The sequence below is a fragment of the Chiloscyllium plagiosum genome, unplaced genomic scaffold (genome assembly GCF_037043375.1).
Source record: "Chiloscyllium plagiosum isolate Xiang-an unplaced genomic scaffold, Cpla_swu_hap1 HiC_scaffold_8, whole genome shotgun sequence".
NCBI lineage: Eukaryota > Metazoa > Chordata > Chondrichthyes > Orectolobiformes > Hemiscylliidae > Chiloscyllium > Chiloscyllium plagiosum.
The window spans coordinates 92,844,924-92,866,868 of record NW_028270146.1 but is presented as its reverse complement, the minus strand read 5'-3'; the positions used below and the strand labels follow the sequence as shown (position 1 = coordinate 92,866,868).

The 21,945-nt window shown below is 41.3% G+C and overlaps 1 protein-coding gene across 6 annotated transcripts in view; it reads left to right on the top strand.

The window, feature by feature from the left end:
- pacs2 (phosphofurin acidic cluster sorting protein 2) overlaps nucleotides 1-21,945 on the top strand; it is a 297,732-nt gene that overhangs the window by 260,792 nt on the left and 14,995 nt on the right. For 3 of the 6 annotated variants that reach the window (XM_043698193.2, XM_043698191.2, XM_043698189.2), the window contains 4 exons: nucleotides 1,629-1,661; nucleotides 12,573-12,615; nucleotides 20,222-20,264; nucleotides 20,756-20,888. In XM_043698193.2, coding sequence (XP_043554128.1) covers nucleotides 1,629-1,661; nucleotides 12,573-12,615; nucleotides 20,222-20,264; nucleotides 20,756-20,888 — 252 coding nt within the window. The remainder of the gene's footprint in view (nucleotides 1-1,628; nucleotides 1,662-12,572; nucleotides 12,616-20,221; nucleotides 20,265-20,755; nucleotides 20,889-21,945) is intronic. The other 3 variants (XM_043698194.2, XM_043698192.2, XM_043698190.2) reach the window with 1 other exon arrangement.

Here is a 21,945-nt window from a genome sequence, read left to right as displayed (position 1 = left end):
GGGAGAGGTTGTTAAACAGCAGTGCAAAGGAAGCATTACTCGTGACAGAATTAGTAAAATAAGGTTCTGGAGGAAGGAGCTACTGTCATGATATGGACCGAATCATTGATTCTTGATAAATGAGTTTGAGACACTACGCGCACTAATCCTGACAACAGCTTGCAATTAATATTATAAAATGCCTCAAGGCACTTTGTAGGAGGTTTATAAATTAAAATTTGACTCCAGCCACATAAAGTGATGTAAGAGCATGAGCCAAAGCTGGTCAGAAAGAAGAACATTTTAAGGAGCAAGGTAAAGAAGGAAAGAAAAGCAAAGGCTTCTAAGGGAGGGAATTCCAGAACTTGCCTTAGACAGCTGAAGCCATCACAACCATTGATGGTGCACTTAAAATCAGCTGTATCCCACAGTTCAAACAGCTATGCTCAGTGACTCCTATACACACTCAGTAATCATAATCTTTTGTAATTGGTCATGTTCAGCAAGTAGTAATGATGATGAGAACCTGAGGAAGTCTTTAAGGTTGTTTAATAAAATAATGTAAATAACAGATTATGCACTTCACCTTGGAACATGTTCTTCAGGAAAATCTCTCTTTAAAACAAGGTCTATGATAATGTTGTTTAATTATCTTCTGTGATAACCAAGTAATATTATAGCAGCTTAGGAATTATGGTATTTATTGTTTACCTTTTTAAGTTTACATGTGTGGCTATTACTTTTAAATTCAAATGCCCTTTCCACACTGGCTTTGGTTAAAAGTGCTAACATAGACAAGTTCCCTGTCATTTTTTGAATTAGATATTGTAGATTTAAGACAAATGCGGTTGTAGCATCCTGTACCAGAACAGCTGTTCTTATGCAAGAAGCTGTAGCAGCAAAGGTTTCAGTGGATTTTCCACCAATTGCTCTTGCAAGTGAGAAAGTTTTGTTTAAAGCAATGCCCTGAGTGCAATGCTACATATTGAAAACCAAGAGAATTGGCTGAATGTCGACACACAATGCTATGGCTTAAAATTGTATCTTTTAAGATACTATTCAGCATGCTCTGAATAGTGGCTTTTAAAATTACATATTCTATTCCTTCCCTCATCAGTGAATTGATCCACTGTGTGGATATCCTTTTTATTTATCTAGCAAAAATTGAACATCCAAGCAACATCCTTGTCCCCCACATGACACAGAGAAGCCCAATGAGCTCTCCTCCAAGAATTGTGCCCATGTTGTAAAATGATATCATTGTAGATCTACACCCTCCTGAACCAGCAACAGATTGGTACACACTGATCAACTAATGTGCTGTGGTCTTCAGTAGATAGTGAGAATAGATTGGAGTCGAGAGAATGATTAATCAAAAAGGATACACTTACATTTTAAAAAACGGCTCAGGTCCGTTCTATCAATAATTCTTGTTCCATAATAACTACTTCTGGTCTTTAATCAGCACAAAAAACTGTATCCTCATGTGATATGCAGCCAGCTATAAATGCATTTGACTGACTTTAATACTCCGCTATCAGCAGCCAGTGAGGAAATGGCAAGTCCTTATTATTGATACAACCCTCAGATCGACCTGTTCCGTGTAATAACGTGTGGTTTTTGTTTTCTTGTGGTTGCTTTCAATAAAGGAAAAAGAGCTTTCATTTTGATTTTAACATAAGGTACCAGAGTCTGCTTGGGTTTTGATTTTTTTAAAAAAAATAAATATATAATGCTTTGTCAATATATGTATATTTAATGCCAGTCTTTTCTTCTCCTGTTGGCTTAACATTGTTGCCTGGTATGATGATTGGATTACAATTGTATGACTTAAGATTGGAAATTTGGTGAATCTGCTGGAGCATGTTAACATTGGAGAGTAGTGTACACATTTAGTATTTCCCATGAGCATGCTAATAAGCATTTACTGGTCTGGTATCTGAAAAGTAAATCACACTTCCAGAGAATACTTTACTGGCCCTGCCTAAACAAATATTATCCAATCTAATTTCCCCCCACCCGTATTGATGACTTCTAAGGATATATCCATGAATCTCAATGCATCACATTACCTTAATGTCACTGCATTGTCCGTCTGTCTTCTCCACTGACTATGACAATAGAACTGAAGCACAACACTGAGAAATCTTCTTCTACTCAGGATAGGCATGTCAAGGGCAGAAGTCAAAAAGTGTGCTGCTGTTCAGGCAGCATCCGAGGACAGTATTTATTATCCATCCCCAGATAATCTTGAGAAGATGGTATTGAGCTACCTCTTGAACTACAGTCCTTGCAATTTAGAAGCTAAATTAAAGCACAGGGATTGGAGCTAGTGTATAGACATGGATCGATAACTAGCTGGCTGACAGAAAACAAAGAATAAATGGGTCATTTTCTGAGTTGTAGGCAGTGACGAGTGAGGTACTGCAGAGATCAGTGATTGAATCCCAGTTATTCACAATATACTCTCTATGTGAATGATTTCGATTAGGAAAGTGAATGTAATTTATCCAGATATTTGCAAATAAAGCAAATCTGGGTAGGAGGGTGAACTGAGATAAGGATGCTGAGATGCTTCAGTGTGATTTTTGCAAGTTGAGGGAGTGGCAAAATGCATGGCAGATAAAGTAGAATGTGGTTAAAAGTGAAGTTATCTATTTGATAACAAAACCAGGAAGTTAGGTAACCATGAGTGCAACGAGACCTGGGTATCCTAGTACACTGCTCCTGAAAGTAACCTTGCAGATTGGCAGGCACTGACAGAGGCAAATGGTATGTTGACCTGCATAGCAAATGGATTTGAGTACAGTAGTAGAGATGTCTTGCTGCCTTATGTATAGAGTGTTGGACTATTGTGTGCAGTTTTGGTCTCCTTACCTGAGGAAGGGTTTTCTGGCTATAGAAGGAGTGCAGTAGATGTGTACCAGACTGATTTGTGTGATGGCAAGACTGACACATGAAGAGAGACTGGAGTGGTTAGGACTATATTCACAGGAGTTTAGAAAAATGAGAAGGGATCTCATAGGGATGTATAAAATCCTAATAGGACTAGATAAGGAAACTGCAAAAGGTCACAGTCTAAAGTTACAGGGTAGGATAGGAAGAGAAATTTCTTCACCAAAAGTATGATCAGCCTTTTGAATTCTCTACCAGAGGTTGAGGCCCAACAGGGAACGGTTTCAAAAAGGAGTTAGATATAGTTCTTGGAGCTGAAAGGATCAAAGGGTGTGGAGAGAAAGTGGAAACAGGGCATATTGAATGATGCAGCAGACTCAAAAGGCTGAAGGGTCTTCTACTCCTTTCTTCTATGATTCTATTTTTGGAGTAAAGTATTCCCAGCATCCAGAGTTTTGATTCATCGACATTGAACACACCGAATGTATGTCTAGGTCAGCCTGCTATGAGTCTCAACATCATCAAATCATTACAGCACAGAAGAACACATACATCTAATCTGGGTCTCCATGAGCAACCCAGGTAACCCTATTCCCCCTCTCTATCTTCATGGCCTGTAAGTTTATTCGCTTCAAATTACCATCCAGTTTACTTTTGAAATCATGAATTGTGCCTACTTCTAGCGCACTCCAGGTCAGTGATTTCCTGGTGAAATAACTACACCAAGGCCGATGTCCTGTCACCAAGTCACCCTTTATTTACATGTGGAGAGTCCTTGATACTGATCCCTTAGAGCATGTTCTCAGTGAACAGGATGCCTGACGCTCTTGTTCTTATCTGTCAGCCAGGGCTCCCTGATGGGACCAGATTAACAGCCCCAATCAGGAAACTTGTATTCTATTAGGTCCACCTGGCTGACTTCTTCACGATCACTACATCCTCCCTATCTGAGTCTGAGGAAATAGGCTGGTTCTTTAGTTTGTAACTCCTGCTGGGGCATTTTCGCACTGGCTCAGATTCCTCCAACTCAGCCTCTAATATGGGCAGCATCAATACACAGTAGCTCACCCCTTGTCCCTGGAGCATTTTGGAATAAATTCATTCCCTACTTAGAAGACAAAGACATCCAGGCAGCAACATCTGCTGTGTCCATCTCAGATTCTTGATGGAGAGGGAGAACCCACAGGTTCCGGAACTGAAAAGACTGTTGACGAGCCATGCACATTTTGCTCTCTCACAGTTTGAGAGTTTGCACCTTTTATATGGTCCACTTTCTTGTTTTGGACTGTTGCATCTGCACAAACTTTATACGTCACTGGACTTACCTTGTGTCGACCATACCTCTTACCCATGCAGAGCTATTCCCATGATTCCTACACGAAACCTGAAGTACACTGTCTCTCTCACTTAGCGGAGTCTTGTGTTTAGCCATTTCATCCTCTCTCCCAGCTCTGCGAATATCAGATTTAACCTGATGCGGAGTCTTCTTCTCATTAGCAAGTCTGCTGCAGCTCTCCCTGCAGTTGCTTGAAAGATGACCCTATAACTAAATTAAATAGTAACAGTTTGATATCTAGTGAAGCTGTAGGTAGTTTGTTTAATCCTGCTTTCAAAGTTTGGTCTGCTCTTTCTACCGACCATTGGATGCTGGATGGTATGGAGCTGTCCTTATGTTGAACACCATTCGACTTTAGAAAATACGGAAATTCCCTTCTGGTAAGCGATGGCCTGTTATCTGTGATCAACACTTCCACGAGTCCATGTGTTGCAAAAAATGCACGCAGCTTTTCTATCATCATCATGGTGTTTGACAAATGTGCTGTATGCACATCCAGCCACTTTGAGTGGATGTCCACAATGACCAAAATCATTGAGCCCATGAAAGGACCAGCATAGTCAATGTGTAATCAAGTCCAGGGTTTAACTAACCATTCCCATGAATGTGGCGAGCTGTAGCTATATCTGCATCCAATCCTGGCCACCAGACATAACCTCTCACCAATATCTTCATTTTGGAAACCCTTAGATGACCCTGGGTGAGTTCAGCCAGTATCTGGCAGTGACTCTTGTTCGGGACAATCACTCTTGCTCTTGCAATAATAAGCTGTCCTCTGCTGTGACCTGGTCTCTCCAGGTCCAATAAGGTTGTAATTCTGGTTGTGACAGCCCTTTGGTTTCCCCCATCACCACCCACTGTTTCAGTTTTTTCAAGACCGGATCTTTGTGTTCAGAGTCTGACTTTGTCGGCTGTGACTGGACATACGTCCAGAAAATTTAAAACCATGACCGACTCTTCCAGTGGTGTATCTGCCAGCAGGACACCGCTCAAATGTATCCACAATTGCTACTTGGCTTCCCAGATGGTGTTCTAACTTGTAATTATATGCACTTAGTATTCGAGCCTACTGCTGAATTTGGCTTCACTGCCTTGTCCTCTTTAAACAGATTTAGCAGGGATTTGTGGTCCATTATTATTCCAAATTTACGTCCATAAAGTTATGAGTGGAACTTCCTGACTACAAATATAACCACCAACTTTCCTTCTCTGTCTGGGTTATTTGCACTGTGCATTAGCCAAAATCTTGGTCGCATATGCTATTGGATGTTTCTCTCCATTGGGCCACCTATGAGCAATTCCTACCTCAATGCTATACGGGGAGGCATCGCATGCCAATATCAGATCTCGCTTGGGATCATAGTGTGCCATCACCTTAGAGATAATAGCTGTTTCTTCACTTCCCTGGAAGCTATGGCTTGGCTACATGACCATTTCTGAAATTGACCCTGTTGTAAGAGTTGCTGCAAAGGTGCTAAGATGGAGGCCAGGTTATGTATGAACTTTCCTTGGCTGGTGAATTATTATGGAAAGACCCAAGCTCTGATACAGATGTAGGAGCCAGGGCATCTTTGATTGTCCTCACTTTATCTTTCAATGGGCATAACCCAATCTTGTTGACTCTGGAACCCAAGAAGGTCACTTAGGGTGCCTGGAACACACATTTTTCCCTTCTAAGGCAAACGCTGGCCTGGAGGAAATATCTACGGACTATTTGAAGTTCTCTAATTGCTCCTTATTCGTTTTCCTTTTTTATTAGCACATCATATAGTTAAATGGTGATCTGGAGTAGACCTTGTAAAATGTTCTTCATCCTCCACAGAAAAATTGCACATGCTGACGATACCCCAAATGGCAGTCATGTATATTGATACAAACCCAAATGGATATTAATTGTAGCATGATTCTGGGAATCCTCATTTAACTCTAATTGCAAGTAAGCATGGCTCATGTCCAGTTTCATAAGGGATAGCCCCTCTGCAGGCTTTAGGTAGAAATCCTCTAAGTGAGGGATTGAATATTTATCCAAACGCATAAGGCGGTTTCAGTTCCTTAAAAATCCCACAAAAGTGAACCAAACTGATTGATGCAACTGTGCTGCCAATTGCTCATACTGGACTGGTTTGATCAGTCCTTTGTTTTCCAGCCTTCTGATTTCTTCCTCTACTTTTTCCCGTAAGGCAAATAGCACTGGGCGAGCCATACAGAATTGTGGAATTATTTCCTGCTCAACATGCAAGGTGACACTGGCTCCTTGACCTTCCTGAAAAACTTCCGGGTGTTTAATTAGGACTTCACTCAAGCAGCTGTTTTGTAATAAAAAAATGTGGAGCCAATCTCGGTGGATGTTACTCAACCAACTTCACTTCATCAAGCTTGGGCCCAAGCCTTTTACTATAATCAGTGGGAACTGAACCAGCTACTCCTCATAAGAGGCTGGAGCCGAAGTTCTGTGAAGGTTCCCTGATGTAGGTTCTCAGTCTTGCTGAGGTCTTGTACAAACTTAAGGGTAGGAGTCCAGAGTGAATTTTGTTAAAGACCAGTTCTGCAAGCACTGAAACAGCCACGCCAGTATCAAGCTCCATTAGAACTGGAACGTCATTTGACCAAATATTTACTTTGATTGCTTCATAACATCCAAATCAGAACCAATTTAACTGTTCCAAACCAGATGTAGGAGGACTTCCCAGGGTATATATTCTCCCACATATCAGCCTCAGAATCCTCTTACTCAATTTAGGTCAAGTAGGACTCTCTTGCTGTCTCGAGTCTGCATACCTGCAGCCACTACAATGCTTACTGGCCCGGATCCTGAAGGAAATTTTAGCCACTTGGCTGAGGTTTGGCTTTGTTTTGGGCTTTTACTGTGGGCTGACCTAGAGTCCTTCTGTTTAGGGTATATCCTGAGAGCAGCTATGCAGTTGCCTTCACTCAAGTGATGTTCCCCAAGCTCAATCGGAGTGGCGAGGATGTCTAATAATAAAGCTAATTGTTGTGCCTGTTTGAAGTCCAGTTAAGCTTCAGCTAATAGGTGCTTTTGCATGGTTACTTTATTAATTGCACATACCAAAAGGTGTCTCAGCATCTCTTTAAGGGTTAAATTAAACTCACATACCTCGTCCAAAATTTGGATATGGATTCCCCTGGTTCTTGAATTGCTGAGTCAAACTGATAGCATCTCAGAATTAGAAGAGGCTTGGGGTTATAATGTTCTTTAACTAAACCCATCAACTCCTGAAAGGTGCCTCGGGGAAAGTTAGGTGCCTAACAACCAATAAAGTACCCGGTCCACAAGTTGTCAGGAGAATTATTTATTGCTTTTCATCTGCCTCAAATGTCATTTCCCCCCAAAAAAAGCATTCTTTCCACTGACTAGGCCCAGTCTTTGGAAGGAACAAAAGAGTCTAGCTTCCCAAATAACAGCACAAGCCTGAAATGTTCACCCAACTCAAAGACAATTGTTGCGAGCAAATGTCTTCAGGAATGTGCTTTTCTCTCCTCACCACTGAAGTAACTCCACAGAGGCTGGTATCTTGTGTCGTCACCTTTGTTTATATGTGGAGAGGACTTGACACGGATCCATGTCCCTCAGAGCCAGCTCTGAGTGAGCAGGATGCCTGACACTCCTGTTGTTATCTGGCAGCCAGGGCTCCCTGATTGGGATCAGATAATGGTCTAGATTTTGTCTGTCTTTTCTAAATCTGATGTTATAATGTTGTACAATCCTATCAAATCTCCTTTGTTCTATGGGAACAGTCTCTGCTTCTCCAACCTAGCTTTATCATTAAAATTTCTTATTGGGATCAATTCTGCTGAATCTCCTCTGCACCTTCTCACAGACCCTTCAATTGTTTCTAAAGTTTAGTGATTAGATCTGGATGGCAGAACGGGGGATTTTGTCTTTGTGGACTTAGTAAAGGCTTTGACATCATTCCACATGGTAGACTAATTAGTAAAGTTAGATCACACGGGATTCAGGGAGACCTTGTCAGTTGAATACAAAATTGGCTTGATAGTAAGAGATGGGAGCATGGTAGATGGTTGGATTTTGGACTGGAACACTGGAGATCAGTGCTGGGTCCACTTTCATTTGTCATTTATGTAAACAATTTAAATGATAATTTAGGAGGCTTGGTTACTAAGTTTGCAGGTGGCACCAAAATTGGTGGTATCACTGACAGTGAAGAAGATTATAAAGGGGTCTTGACTAATTGGGCCAATGGGCTAAGGAGTGGCAAATGGAGTTTAATTTGGATATATGTGAGGTAATGCATTTTGGTAAAACAAACAAGGGCAGGACTTATCCAATTCATAGTAGACCCTGTGTAGGGTTGTTGAACAGAGAGACCTAGGGGTTCAGGTACATTGTTCTTTGAAAGCTGCATTGCTAGTGGACAGGGTGGTTAAGAAGGTGTTCAGCACACTTGGCTTCAATGCTCAGACCATTGAGTATCAGAGTTGGGACATTATGCTGAAGTTGTACAGGACAATGGTGAGGTCACTTTTAGAATATTGTGTACAGTTCTGGTTGCCCTGATATAGGAGCAATTTTATTAAATTAGAGAAGGTTCAGAAAAGATTTACCAGGATGTTGCTGGGTATGGAAAGTTTTGTAATAAATAAAGGCTGGATAGGCTGGGTTTTTTTCCACTGGAGCATAAGAGGTTGAAAGGTGACCTTTATAGAGGTTTCTAAGATCTTGAACAGCATAGATAAGATGAATAACAGAGAACTTGTCCCTAGGGAGGCGGAAGTTCAAAACTAGGGGGCAAATTTTTAAGATGAAAGGAGAAAGATTTAAAAGGGACCTGAGGGGCAACTTTTTCTCACAGATGGTGGTCTGTATGTGGCATGAGCTGCCAAAGGAAGTGGTAGATGCAGGTGCAGTTACAACATTTAAAAGACGTTTGGACAGGTACGTGACTTGGTGAGGTTTAGAGGGATATAGGCCAAATGCAGGAAAGTGGGATTAGTTTTAGTTTGTGAAACTTGGTTTGCATAGACAAGTTGGACCGAAAAGTTTGTTTCCGTGCTGTATGACTCAATGAATACTTTAGTTGTGGACTACGTAGAGCAGTGTAAATATTCAGAATAACCTCCTTGCTTTTGTACTCCATCTCTATTTACGAAACACAAGATCGCATTTTTTTTAACCACATTCTTAAATGTCCTACCACCTTCAAAGGTCTAGGCACAGGAACCCCAGGTCCTTTTGTCGTGCACACTCTTTAGAACTGGGTCATTAAGTTTATTGTCTCTCCTTATGTCAAAATGCATAAAGGTGGCAAATGGAGTTCAATGTAGCTAAGTGTGAGGTGATTCACTTTGGTAAGAGTAACAAAAAGATGGGGTACTGGGCTAATGGTCGGATACTTGGTAGTGCGGATGAGCAGAGGGATCTTGGTGTCCATGTACACAGATCTTTGAAAGTTGCCACCCAGGTAAATAGTGCGGTGAAGAAGGCATATGGCGTACTGGCTTTTATTGGTAGAGGATTTGAGTTCCGGAGTCCTGAGGTCATGTTGCAGTTGTATAAGACTCTGGTGCGGCCACATCTGGAGTATTGTGTGCAGTTTTGGTCGCCATACTATAGGAAGGATGTGGAGGCACTGGAACGGGTGCAGAGGAGGTTTACCAGGATGTTGCCTGGTATGGTAGGAAGATCATATGAGGAAAGGCTGAGGAACTTGGGGTTGTTTTCATTGGAGAAAAGAAGGTTTAGGGGTGACTTGATAGAGGTGTACAAGATGATTAGGGGTTTAGATAGGGTCGACAGTGAGAATCTTTTTCCACATATGGAGTCAGCTATTACAAGGGGGCATAGCTTTAAATTAAGGGGTGGTAGGTATAGGACAGATGTTAGGGATAGGTTCTTTACTCAGCGAGTCGTGAGTTCATGGAATGCCCTGCCAGTAGCAGTGGTGGACTCTCCCTCATTATGAGCATTTAAGCGGGCATTGGATAGGCATATGGAGGATAGTGGGCTAGTGTAGGTTAGGTGGGCTTGGATCGGCGCAACATCGAGGGCCAAAGGGCCTGTACTGCGCTGTATTCTTCTATGTTCTATGTTCTATTACCGCACATTTACCAGTATGTATTAAATTAAACTTGCTTCCTGTCTGCCCATACTCCTGACTTATGTGTTATGGTGCAGTTGATTGGTACACTCAACATTGTCTGCCACAGTTCTGTTGGTATCATTGGCAAAGTTTGAAGAGAAATTTGAAGATGTCAGTGTTCTCATGGTAGGACAGCTGGTGGCCTTTTTAATGGCAGTGATTGCAGCACCTGGACTTGCTGTCAAAGTAGTACAGACAAGAAGTCTTTGTAGCCGTTCCCTTTACATACAGCTATGCATTTTTTCCTGAAATATTATTTTCTATTTAAAATAATCTGTCTTAATAATTGAGTGATTTTAATGATTTTGGGCCAGCGCCATTGGAATATTTGCCACTTGAGTGACTTCACCTCCTGCTTGTTTTTAGCCGACTACATGACAACAAAAAAGATGTTCTAACAATGTTTGTCTTCCTCATCTTTTCTTATCTTTTCTTATGTTATCTGAGCTTGTTTGGTACAACAGACACCTGTGTCCCCTAGTCCATCTGCTAACAAGTAATTGGACAGCTTTTGTTTGCCTGATCTAAATATGATCTGTTATGATGAACAAACCAATCAAATTTCCTTTGTTCCAAGAGGAACAGACAAGCTGATAAACTCCTGACAATGTAGGAGAGCAACAGGTCTAAACCTTCTTTCTACTCAGGACCTTGATTTATGTAAAATTTGGCCCATTGTGTCTGGGAGAAAGTGAGGACTGCAGATACTGGAGATCAGAGCTGAAAATGTGTTGCTGGAAAAGCGCAGCAGGTCAGGCAGCATCCAAGGAGCAGGAGAATCGACATTTCGGGCATGACCCCTTCTTCAGGAATCATTGTGTCTGGGCCAGCTCTTTGAGGGAACCACTCAAATGGTCTTACTCTGTTATGCTTTCCCCATATTTCTAGAAATCTGGCCCTTTTGACTATTTTCCAATTTATTTATTGAATTGAAAATAGAAATTGCAGGAAAGTCTCAGGTCTGGCAGCATCTGAGGGAAGAAAATAGAGCTAACATTTTGCAATTGTTGATACTTCAGAAATGTTAGCAACTAGGAAAATGTGCAATTTACATGTATACTGAATATGAGCTGTCGTTTTGATCATTATATTTTCCAGTACCATTAGGTGCAATGTAAATGTTGAGTTTGATGTTTAAACTGTGGACCTATCACATGGTATTTTGCTCAGGCATGACTTTTTCATGTAGTCATAACCAGCAATACTTGCTCTGGCTAGTTTCACAGGTCAAGAAACCTGACCGTTTACCTTAGAAATGCCATTCTTCTGCAGGGACCTTGAAATTAATCCAAGATTTTTCGAAACAAACACTAAATTGATGCGGACATAGAATCTGATTATTTTCAAAATGTTCATCAGAATGAATCAATTGTATTGTTATAACCTCAGAAATAGTGATTAACCAGACAGACCCAGACTGTCTAAGAGTTCCTGAATTCTTTACCAAGCCTGAGTTCTTGTGTCTTGTACTATGCCCATTATGATGAAAGGTTTCCTGCATCCTGCAGCATTCCCAATAATCATCAAGCTATTCACCAAGGACTTTTGTCTCCTGCATTATTCGCAGTATTTACCCCAGCTTTTCCCAAAGACTCTCCATCTCTTGTACCATTATTTGTGAAAGTGACATCTAGAGTCATTATTTTATCTTAATGTTAACACCTTATCCGTTACATTTCTTTTCCATATTTACACTCTCATCTGCAGATATACTAACATTTTTAATTGTTGGAAGTATCATATATAAGAATTACATAAGTAGTTTCTCCTTGTCATTTTTTGGCCCCCAATGTAGGTTTGAACAACTTCCCACACAGTTTGATTCCAGTACTTTGTTTTAAAGTATTTAGCACATTTTGAAATATTGATTGGAAAGTAAAGGTATACTTTGAGAGTAGATCTAGACTCTTCCACATATGTGAACTCCATGGTACCTTTCCAGTAAATTGCTTCAAAATTGTTTAAACATTTTGACATTAAAGTAGCTTGGAAGATAATACCAGTTGGAGTGCTCTGTACCTAAAGCCATACTACTGTACATTACTCTCCTGCTAGTGCATATATGCTGTGCGTAAATTTTTGCAGCCAATTTGAAGAATGATCCTGCGTATAAATGCAAATTGAAAGATGAGTATTTGATCAAACAGAATTGTTACTGCATGTTAATATTTGCATCGCTTGGTTCTCCTTCTCTCGTGATTTTATGGATTAGATTTGATTCTTGTTTTCCTCTTAACCTATAGCCCAGATGAAGATTCCTGTCAGAAGTTTATTCCATTTATTGGGGTAAGTTATTTCAGTTTATATTTTAAAGTTTCTCCTCTGTGTGTCCTTCATTATGTTCAATATTCTGTCATGCCCCATCACTTTTCCTCCATGATGTTGTCCATTCATGCTTCTATTTTTATCTTCCTGCTCACCTGTGGCTTATGACTGAAGTTGGCTTCCAGTTTAGCAAGATTAAATGGTTCATCTTTCTGCTGAAATTCCTCAAGTCTCGCTTTCCTTATTTGTGTACCCTTCTCTAGCTCTCGAACCTTCTGAGATAGTTATTCAACTCTGTTTTGGGTTTTTAGGGTATCACCATTTCTTTCACCTCAGAGTGGAAGCTGCTGTTGCAACCTTTAAAGCCCCAAGCTTGGAATTTGATTTCTAAACCTTGCTGCCTCTCTAACTCCATCTTCCTTAAATCTACTTCTGTGATCTCCCCTGTTTTAAAATGTGTTTTTTTTTAGTTTTGGTGTTACAAGTGGTCATATAACGTTCGTTTTTCAGTTGGCAATATATTATTGCATCCCAAGGCATTATATAGATGTAAGTAGTTGTGCATAAGAAAACACAACACAGGGGATGTGTTAAACATGGTCAGCTCCAGCAATCCCAAGGACTGTCAGCTGCAGTCCCTTATTAATCCATCATTCGGATGCTGCCTCTGTGACCTTATTCCTCTGCATTATTTCAATTTCCATATCAAAATGCAGTTGATTCTTGGTATTGCCTGTATCTTGGAAACTAGGAGACCCTTCTAGTACATGTAGGTGGATTTGGAAGAAAGTGAGGCCTGGAGATCAGAGTTGAGAGTGTGGTGCTGGATAAGCACAGCTGGTCAGGCAGCATTCAAGGAGCAGGAGAATCGATGTTTCAAGCATAAGCTCTTCATAGGGATTGTCTCGCACATTAACTCTCATTTTGTTTAAACTGAATCTAATGGTGACAACTAGCTTCTCCTCCAGCTGAGTTTTAAACCCCTCATCTAGATTATTATCGAGACGACTCACTTCCACTTCTGAAATACTCCCATCTCAATTGCAGCATAGCAGGCAGCCACATTCAAACCTTTAATTCTGCGGTATGCTTTCAATAAGTCTTCAAAGCTTTGCTCTACATAAGCCTCAACTAAACCAGACTTCTTCAATGTTATCTTACCTCCTTGCCAATCCTATTCACTGATCCTCAGTAGCTACCACAAGCTATTCTCTGATAAGCAGTGAAATCAAAATTTGCTCTGTATAAAAATCTTTCTGTGGGTTTACTCCATCTTGTGTATTCAATTAACCATTGGTAGATGGTAGTATAATGGCATTGTCCCTGGGGTAGCAGTCCATACTCTAGGGACATGAGTTTGAATCACACCACAAACATTTGGATTCAATTAATAGGTCTAAAGTTAAAAGCTAGTTTAATGGCGACCACAAAGGCTTTATCAGTTATCAAAATCTATTTACTTCACCAGTATCCTCAAGGAAGTAAAATCTGCCATCCTCTCTTGGTCTGTATGACATGTGACTCCAGATCTACAGTAATGTGGTTGACTCAAAAGTGTGTTCTGAAATGGCCCAGTAAAGTTGAACTTTACTTGGAGGATAACCGAGGAGTGTAAGGGCACAGAATGTACTCTGGGTGGGGGACTTCAATGTCTGCCATCGAGTGGCTGGGTAGCACCAACTGGGTAGTACTGAGCAAATTGGCCAAACCTTAAAAGACATAAGTGCTTGTTTGAAGTTGCAGCAGGTGTGAGGAGAGGCTTGCTTGACCTCGTCCTCTCCAATGTGCTTGTACCAAGTTTATCTGCCCATACTGTGTTGTATGTTCTATAACCGTATTGGGAGGAGCAACCACCAAACAGTCCTTTGGAGATGAAGTCTTGCCTTTATTGGATGACACGCTTCATTGGGTTTTGTTTTATTCAGTCATGGGATGGAGGCATCACTAACTATACCACCATTTATTGCCCATCCTTAACTAACCAGAAAGAAGTTAAGAATCAATCACATTGTTGTGGGTCTGGAGTCACATGTAAGCCAGACCAGGTAAGAATGACAGATTTTCTTCCCTAAAGGACATTAGTGATCCAAATGGGTTTTTACATCAATAAACATCTTGGGCTGACAAGTGCCAAGTAATATTCATGCCACACAAAAGCCAAGCAATGACCATCTCCAATCAGAGCCAATCTAATTACTGCCCTTTGATATTTCATAGTGTTACCATCACTGAATCCCTCACTATCAACATCCTGGGTACTACCATTGACCAGAAACCCAACTGGATGTATCACATATCACAATCGCTATAAGAGCAGGTCAGAGGCTAGGAATACTGAGGCAAGTCTAGATTAGAGTGGTGCTGGAAAAGCACAGCAGGTCAGGCAGCATCTGAGGAGGAGGAAAATTGACATTTTGGGCAAAAGCCCTTCGTCAGGAAGGTAACTCACTTTCTAACTCCTTAAAGTCTGCTCACCATCTACAAAGGACAAGCCAGGAATGTAGTGGAATACTTCTCATTTACCCAACAACAATCAAGAACCTTGAGACCATCCAAGACAAAGCAGCCTGCTTGATTAGTTCCACACCTACAAAATGCACTGCAGAAATTCACCAAGGCTCCTTAGACAGCACCTTCCAAACCCATGACCACTTCCATCTAGAAGGATGAGGTCAGCAGATCAGTGAGAAAACCACCACATGCAAGTTCCCCTCCAAGCCACTCATCATCTTGACTTGGAAATATATCTCCATTCCTTTGTTGTTGCTGGGTCAAAACCCTGAAATTCCCTCCAATGGCATTGTGGGTCAACTATAACATGTGGACTGTGGCGGTTCAAGAAGGCAGATCAGCACAGTACCTCAAGGTCAACTAGAGATGGACAATAAAAGTGCTGGACAGCCAGCGATGCCCGTGTCCCACAAGTGAATAAAAGCATGTGGTTGCCATTAGAGCAGTTTCTTGTTCAATTCCAATTTCACCATCAGTCATGGTGGACTCAAACTCATGGCCCGAGAGTATCTCCCTGAAGTTCTTGGTTACAAGTCTAGTGTTATTACCAGGAGAAAGTGAGGTCTGCAGATGCTGGAGATCAGAGATGGAAATGTGTTGCTGGAAAAGCACAGCAGGTCAGGCAGCATCTAGGGAACAGGAGAATCGACGTTTCGGGCATTAGCCCTTCTTCAGGAATGTAGTGTTATTACCACTATGCCATCCCTCTGCATTGTGTGGCACCACGCTGAATGGACAGATTTAGAACAGATCTGCTGACTCAACACTCTAATTAAATATATGAAGGCACTGGATGCTGTGTAGGATGTGTGTCCTGATAATATTCAAACAACAGTACTGAAGACTTGTGCTCCAAACCTATATATGTCCTTAGCCAAGCTATAACAGTACAGTTATAGCACTGTATCTACAGAGTAATGTGGAAAATTGCCCAGATATATCTTGTAAATTAGCACAAATCAAACCTGGTCAATTACCATCCAATTAGCCTACTCTCAATTATCGGAAAACTGATGGCAGGTGTCATTGGCAGTGCAAACCAAGCGGTATTTATTCAACAGTGACCTACTTACTGACACTCAGTTTGGGGTCTAATGGCCTACTCAGCTCCTGCAAACATGGACAGGGAAGCTTGAACTCAAAAAGTGAATGTGACTGTCTTTGACATCAAGGTAGCAATTGATTGAGTGTGGCATCAAGAAACCCTAGCAAAAATGGAATCAATGGGAATTAGGAAACACTGCCCCCTGGTTGGAATTATGCCTAGCACAAAGGAATATGGTTGTGCAATTTAGATATCAGTCCAATCCAGGGCATCAATCTGTAAGTTCCTCGGTAATATCCTAAGCCCAACATCTTCAATTACTTCACCAATGACCTTCCATTCATCACCGAAGGATCTGTTTCCATGCTGTACATCTCTGACTCTAAGTGGGCATGTTCCTTGTTGACTGCATAGTGTTCAGCTCCATTTGTGATTCCTCAGATATTGAAGTAGCCCTTGTCCAAATACAGCAGGACGTGGACAGCATTCAGGTTTGGGTTGGTAAACAATATTCATGTCATACAAGTGTCAAGCAATAACTATCTCTAACAAGGGAAAACCTAACTATCCTCAGTGGCATTACTGAATCCCCCATGATCAATATCCTGGGGGTTACCATTGGCCATAAATTGAGCCAATATAAATATAAGTGCAGATCAGAGGCTAGGAATCCAGCTGTGAGTAATGGAGTACAAGTCAGGAATGTGATGGAATACTCCTTGCTCACCTGGAAGAGTGCAGCTCCAATACTCAAGTTTGATACTGTCCAGGATAAAACAGCCAGCTTGACTTCAACCCCAGCTAACCCCATCAACATTCACTTCATTCTCTTACACAGTGTGCCATCTATGAGATGCACTGCAATAACTCAAAAAGGCTGCTTCGACAAAACCTTCAATGCCCACAACCTTTACCATCTGGAAGGACAGCAGGTACATAGGGAGCACCACCAGCTGCAAGTTCCCATGCAAGCCAGTCACCATCCTGACTTGAAAATATATTGCAATTCCTTCAATGATGTTGGGTCAAAATCCTGGAATTCCCTCCCTCCTTCATAGCACTATGGGTGCATCTACACAACATGGTAGGCTGTTGTTCAAGGAGGCAGCTCATCACCACCACCTCTTGCACAATTGGGCTAACCACATCTGGAGATGAATATGGGAAAAACTCTCAAATTCTCTATCATCAAACATTCTGCTTTTCTGGTGTCTCCTCCGTTACTGTTCAACTGTTAGTTGTCATATATTTGTAAATCTCTCTGCTTTGACATGCCTCTTTCCTTCAAATCCTGCTCAAATCACACATCTGAAATCTTCACTATCATTCAATTCCTGTTATGTAAATTTTAATCACGACTCTATAATGAATGGTCTTGCTGCGTATTACTAGCTATTGATTCTAAGTATTACTGAGAGTTGATTGTACCGGGGTGGAAAATGTTCCACTTGGTGAGATAATCTAGAACTGGAGGCACAATTTAAAAATGAGAAATCCTAATTAAAACACAATGAGGGAGAATTTTTTCTCTCAAAGGGTTGTTAGTTTTCGAACTTAGTCTCTTCCTGGATGAGCAGTGAATACTGGATCATAAATATATGTCACACTAGGTTAGCTAAATTTTTGATTGTCAAGGAAATCAAAAGTTATGTACAAAGTTAAAAATCTCACAACACCAGGTTATAGTCCAACAGGTTTAATTGGAAGCACACTAGCTTTCGGAGCGACACTCCTTCATCAGGTGATTGTGGAGGACTCGATCGTAACACAGAATTTATAGCAAAACCTTGCAGTGTGATGTAACTGAAATTTTACATTGAAGAATTGATTGTCTGTTAAGCCAATCCCAGTTGAGGCCCTCCCTATGGGTACCGAACTTAGCTATCAGCCTCTGCTCAGCCACTTTCCTCTGCTGCCTGTCCCGAAGTCCACCTTGGAGGATGGTCACCCGAAGGTCCGAGGCTGAATATCCTGGACCACTTCGGTGGAGGGCCTCAACCGGGACCTTGGGTTCATGTCACATTACAGGTGATCACCATTGCACTGCACGCACGCACACACTCTCACACACTCTCACACACTCTCACACACTCTCACACACTCTCACACACTCTCACACACTCTCACACACTCTCACACACTCTCACACACTCTCACACACTCTCACACACTCTCACACACTCTCACACACTCTCACAACCCCCACCCCAGACAGACAAAGACCCACATGCACACATGTATATTGTGTGTGGTGAATTTTATTGGTACTTTCAGAGTTACATTGCACTTTGCTCAAAAACTACATAGATTCATGTCGAACTCTGAGCGCAAAAACTGCATGAATTTATGTAAAACTCTGTTATTTCACTTTTTAGATTGGAATCAATCTAAACATCAGGTCATAGACAGAGAACACAGGGGGCTAACACCTTCAACATATTGTCTAGCTATCACCATTGTTAACAGCTAACCTGAGAATGCAACTTTTATATAAAAAAGGGTTTTGTGATTTACACATGAAAAAAGTGAAACTATCACTGTATTCTAACGGATGAAAGGCTTAACAGACAATCAATTCTTCAATGTATAATTTCAGTTACATCACACTGCAAATTTTTGCTATAAATTCTGTGTTACGATCGAGCCCTCCACAATCACCTGATGAAGGAGCATCGCTCCGAAAGCTAGTGTGCTTCCAATTAAACCTGTTGGACTATAACCTGGTGTTGTGTGATTTTTAACGTTGTACACCCCAGTCCAACACCGGCATCTCCGAATCAAAAGTTATGTAGATTAGGAAAGAATGTGGAGTTAAATTCACGATCAGATCAGCCATAATCTTATTGAGTGGTAAAGTAGATCCAGAGGCTAAATGGTCTACAGTGTTTAATGCTTATTATCAAGAAAGAGAATGTTTTATGAACTCAACAGAAAAGAATATTACATTTTGTGTGCTTGTTGAGACATGAGAGTTGTAGGTGTGTGGGCATTTAGTTGGATGGAGATTGTGATTGAACAAGTGTACACTAGATTTTCATTGAAGCTTGTGTTTGTATGTGAGACTGTAGAGTGATTTTGATGGGCACGTGACCTGAAAAAGTGTATGTAGTTTGGAGGTGCCAGTGTTGGGCGGGGTGTACAAAGCTAAAAATCGCACAATATCAGGTTATAGTCCGAATAAACCTGTTGGACTATAACCTGGTGTTGTGTGATTTTCAACTTTGAAAAAGTAAATGCATGCATTCTGGGTGGTTTAGGGATGGGCTACAAATTTAGTCAGGAACACTGAGGAAGCACTGAAGGAATACTTGTGTATATTTGTGGAGGACGGCTGAATGTATTTCACCATGAAGAGAGTCGAGGAATTGATGCCAGTTGGAGAAAAGGTTGAATAGATATGCATGTCTTTGAGGAAGTGAATTGAGTGTATGCTTGCATTTTGAGGTAGGTGTATTAAACATTTGCGTAGTTTGCTTTTGTGTCACTGTAACTTATTTTTCATTTAAAATTATGGGTTATAGCCTGTATATAATCAACAGAAACATAGAAGGTTAAACATTCCATGAAATCCAGATACTGAGAAGCTGTACTCCCTATTTTGGAATTGAGAGGCTGACTCTGTATGATCAGATGATGAGAGTCTTGTGCTCCACATGGGTGACACGGCGGTTCAGTGGTTAACGTTGCTGCTTCACAGTGCCAGGACCCGGGTTCGATTCCAGTCTCTGTGGATTTTCCCCGTGTCTGTGTGGGTTTCCTCTGGGTGCTCCGATTTCCTCCCACAATCCAAAGATGTGCAGGTTAGATGAATTGTCCATAGTGTAGGTTATTAGTCAGGGATAAATTATCGGGTGGGGGAATGGGTCTGGGTGGGTTACTCTTCGGAGGGTCGGTGTGAACTTGTTGGGCCAAAGGGCCTGTTTCCACAGGGATTCTAATACTGTACAAACAGCCCAGATACTGAGGAAGATATGCATATAAACTGCATATCAACACATGTTCTTCATAGTAATTGGCTGCTGATTCTCGATACTTTCTGCTCTTAATACATCTAAATCTATAATATTGCAGGTGGTGAAAGTCGGAATTGTGGAGCAGTCTTCAGCGACGTCAGGTTGGTAATTTCCTCTGAGCTCAATTGATTCCCTGCAAATGATGGGAAATATGTGTGAGGCCATGCAGAGAACTGGTTCTCAAGCTTATTTCTTTGCATTACCCCTGCACAAATGGGCTAGTAATCACTGATCAACACTCTACCCCAATCTCAATTCTAATGCATGTTATGAGTCTTTCAATAATACTTCTAAGAAAACAGGCATTTGCATTTGTGTCACTCTATGCATCTCCAGGTGAGACAGACAGCCCACACTGCATTGCACATGCAGCTGCAACATTTTCACATTATTTCATGGGCTTCTTGAGAAGTATCTGTGGAACCCAGTTTGCAAACCATTAATGGAAAGGAACTTGACTCTTGGCCAAATGAGTGTTGTGCTCTCTGGCATTTGATACTGTCATTGGTTAGAGATGTTTTTCAAATATGTCTTAGACTTACACTGTCAGATCATATCATAATAGTGCTAAATAAAGTTATATTACCTGCAGGTGATTCTGATGATGCTGCTACTTCAGGCCCTAGTGTCTTGTCTTCTACTCCTCCAACACTGTCTCCAGCAATGAAAGAAGCTTCCCCTACACCACCTTCCTCCCCGTCTGTTGGAAGTGGACTGTACTCAAGGTAAGCATTTGAGAGAAGCCTTTCTTTTAAGTCTTTCCCAGAATGTGAAGATCATTGGTGAGGCCAGAAGGTGAGACACCTTCTTGAACTGCTACAGTCCATCTGGTGTAGATAGACTTACGATGCTGTTAGGTAGGGAGTGGCGAGGTTTTATCCATAGTGATGAAGGAATGTGTTGTATTTCCATGTCAGGATTTGTGTGGTTCAGCGAGAAACTTCCATTTGTGGTGTTCCCAAACATTTGCTGCCTTTTCCCTTCTAGGTGACAGAAGTTGCAGACTTGGATAATATTGTAAAAGGAGCCTATGTGAATTCCCTTTCTGCATCTGTATATGGTACTCACTGCAGACCTGTGTTTCAATGTTGGAGTGTGTGAATGTTAAATGTAGCAGATGGGATGACTGGCAAATGAGCTGCTTTGTCCTGAATATTGTTGAGCTTTTAAAGTGTTGTTGGAGCTACGCCCATCCAGATAAGTATTTCATCACACTCCTGGCTTATTGATGGTGGGCAGGCTTTGGAGTTCATGGGATGTGGGTGTCACTGACTAGAGCAGTGCTCATTGCCCAAACTTAATTTCCCTTGAGAAGGTGATGGGAAGTTGCCACTTTGAACCACTGCACTGCATAGAGTGTAAGTACATCAAAAAGAGGATGTGACAGTGACAGTGAAGGAGCGGCAATATAACTCTGAGTCAGGATGGTGTGTGACTTTGAAAGGAGTTTGCGGGTGATGGTGTTCCCAAGCATCTTCTACCCTTTATCTTTTAGATGTGGAGGTTGCAAATTTGAAACAAGAGCTTGGGTGAGTAACTGCTGTGCATCTGGTAATTGGTACATCCTGCTGCCATTGTGTGTCAGGAGTGAGGGTGCTGAATGTTGAAGGTGATGGATGGGGTACCAAACAGGTATTACTCACCACAGAAAGCCCAGACTCTGAATTTGTCTGCAAGTTTTGAGGTTCAGGATTTGTCTGTTAAAAGGCAGTCGAGAATTTGTAAATTATTTTAAGAAAGTCAGTTAAGCAAATTAAGAAGTAATAGTTGTGATATGATGTA